This window comes from Aplysia californica, unplaced genomic scaffold (assembly GCF_000002075.1).
Source record: "Aplysia californica isolate F4 #8 unplaced genomic scaffold, AplCal3.0 scaffold00362, whole genome shotgun sequence".
Lineage (NCBI taxonomy): Eukaryota > Metazoa > Mollusca > Gastropoda > Aplysiida > Aplysiidae > Aplysia > Aplysia californica.
The window spans coordinates 639193-641258 of NW_004797632.1; the positions used below are offsets into that span (position 1 = coordinate 639193).

Genomic DNA, 2066 nt, shown 5'->3' on the forward strand with positions numbered 1-2066 from the left:
ATTCATAATAATCATAATAATCATAATAGTTAATTTTAGTAAGAGTTTTACGGCACTCGCAACACAATAAGGTCATATAAGTGCCGAAGATAAGAGGTGTTTCTAAGAGAGTAACAAACACAAAATAGAAGGAGGGGAGAAAAGGACGACATATGTTTGATAGGAAAGAAGGAGCACCCGCCAACCACCCACAATAATAATAATAACAATAATAATAATGATAAATGACATTTACATAGCGCTCAACCCCAATTAAAGTACACCGGCTCTGAGCACTTTACAATACAATACTGTGAACAACAGTAACATAAAACTTTGTGTTCTGACCAAAAGAAATAAACAAATAAATAAATAAACATATGAATGAATGAATGAATGAAAGAACGAATTTATTAAAAACAGATAAAATAAAATAAAAAATAAAAGGAAACCTCATGACCAAATACAAAAAATAAATAGGGGCCTACAGTTCTATTTGCCACTTTTACAGTGCACTATTTCTGAACTAAGCTCAAAAGTGTCTTTCTCAATGCTGCATCAAAGAGACCACCTAGATGAGCACCATGTCACGAGACAGAAAAAAAACATACATTTAGGACATTAGATTATATTAGAATAGCACTTATTCATTTATTTACATATAAGGTGCTAGTAACAAATTGTGAAGCGTGCTGACAAAATGAGTTACTTCTCCGATTCTAGTCCTATGGAAATGGACACATCACGCTTTAGGTGAAATTTTTACAGTTTATAAGTAAGTTTGAAATAATAAAAAACATGGTATACTTAGAGAATATGACATCAAAAGAAAATCTACAAATTGGATCCAAGTGTCAATTTGTGGCCAATATCTCCATTTGTGGATTGTGAGAAGTAACTCATTTTGTCAGCATGCCTCACAAAATACCAAAAATAAAAAATAAAAATACAGTTCTATTTCCCACTTGACTGTGCACTGTTTCTGAACTAAGCTCAAAGTGTCTTTCTCAATGATGCATCAAAAAGACCACATAAATTAACACTGTGTCACGAAACAAAAAAACAAAATACATATAGGGCATAAGATAAGATTAGCACTTATTTATTTATATTTTATATTTACACATGAGGTGTCAGTAAAAAAATATCTGTATTACAGCATTCGTATATTCTTACGTATTTTTTGGCGTCCTTGCTGAAAAACTGGTCGACATACATGCGGCTGACAGCCTCTGGGAAGATGGATGTGGCTTCATTGGCACAACGCTCCCACCTTGGTGCTGGTTCTATGCCTAATACGGCCTGAAAGTGGTCAGAAATATTAACAACTGGTAAGAAAATGGCCACAGGTCTCTGGGAACATCTCAGAGCTAATAAAAACCTCACTAATGAAATAATATGTTCTTTTGATTTGTGTCCTTTCAAAGATATCCTCAATTTTAAAAAAGAATATTATCAGCAAGCTCTTGAAATGTATAAAGCCCAGAAAGCAACATTCTTCAGGTAACAGAAAAAAACCAAAACTGTTTCATTCTTTCAACTATTAATTCTATCTACTTTGCACATTTTTTTTTTGCTTTTTCAACATTTAGAATTTGAATTAGGGCAAATATTTCTTGAGCACGTGCAATTGATACCACTAATTAAGAAACTGCAATTTTTTAAATAAAAATTTTGTGTGGCTTATTTCATCTTAACAGCTTGCTGAAGATGTACATTGTATTCATTTGATCTTATTATGTCATACATATTGCATTGCTAGCATCACAACTTATCTCTTCTTGCTTTACTTTTATTAAAGCATGCTCCCACTAATTATATTCTTCGGCATGCCAATGACTCAACATCACATTAAACTGTGAGCTGAGAACCTTACCAAATCATTGAGGAAGAAGAAGTGATGACTTTTCCTCTTTTCAAACTTGTCACTTCACAACATATAGACGAGTAGAAATTATTATTCATATTAATATTATCATTCCACTTCTTCTTCATCATCTTATTTTTCTACTCCACTTTCTTCTTCTTCTTCTTCTTCTTCTTCTTCTTTCTTCTTCTTCTTCTTCTTCTTCTTCTTCTTCTTCTTC

General features: G+C 32.4%; 1 protein-coding gene across 1 annotated transcript in view; it reads right to left on the bottom strand.

The window, feature by feature from the left end:
- The window catches only part of LOC101853869 (endothelin-converting enzyme homolog), a gene marked incomplete at its 5' end in the record, with an annotated part of 35357 nt that overhangs the window by 19038 nt on the left and 14253 nt on the right, over positions 1 to 2066 (bottom strand). The window contains 1 exon segment of the mRNA XM_013085281.2: positions 1156 to 1281. Coding sequence (XP_012940735.1) covers positions 1156 to 1281 — 126 coding nt within the window.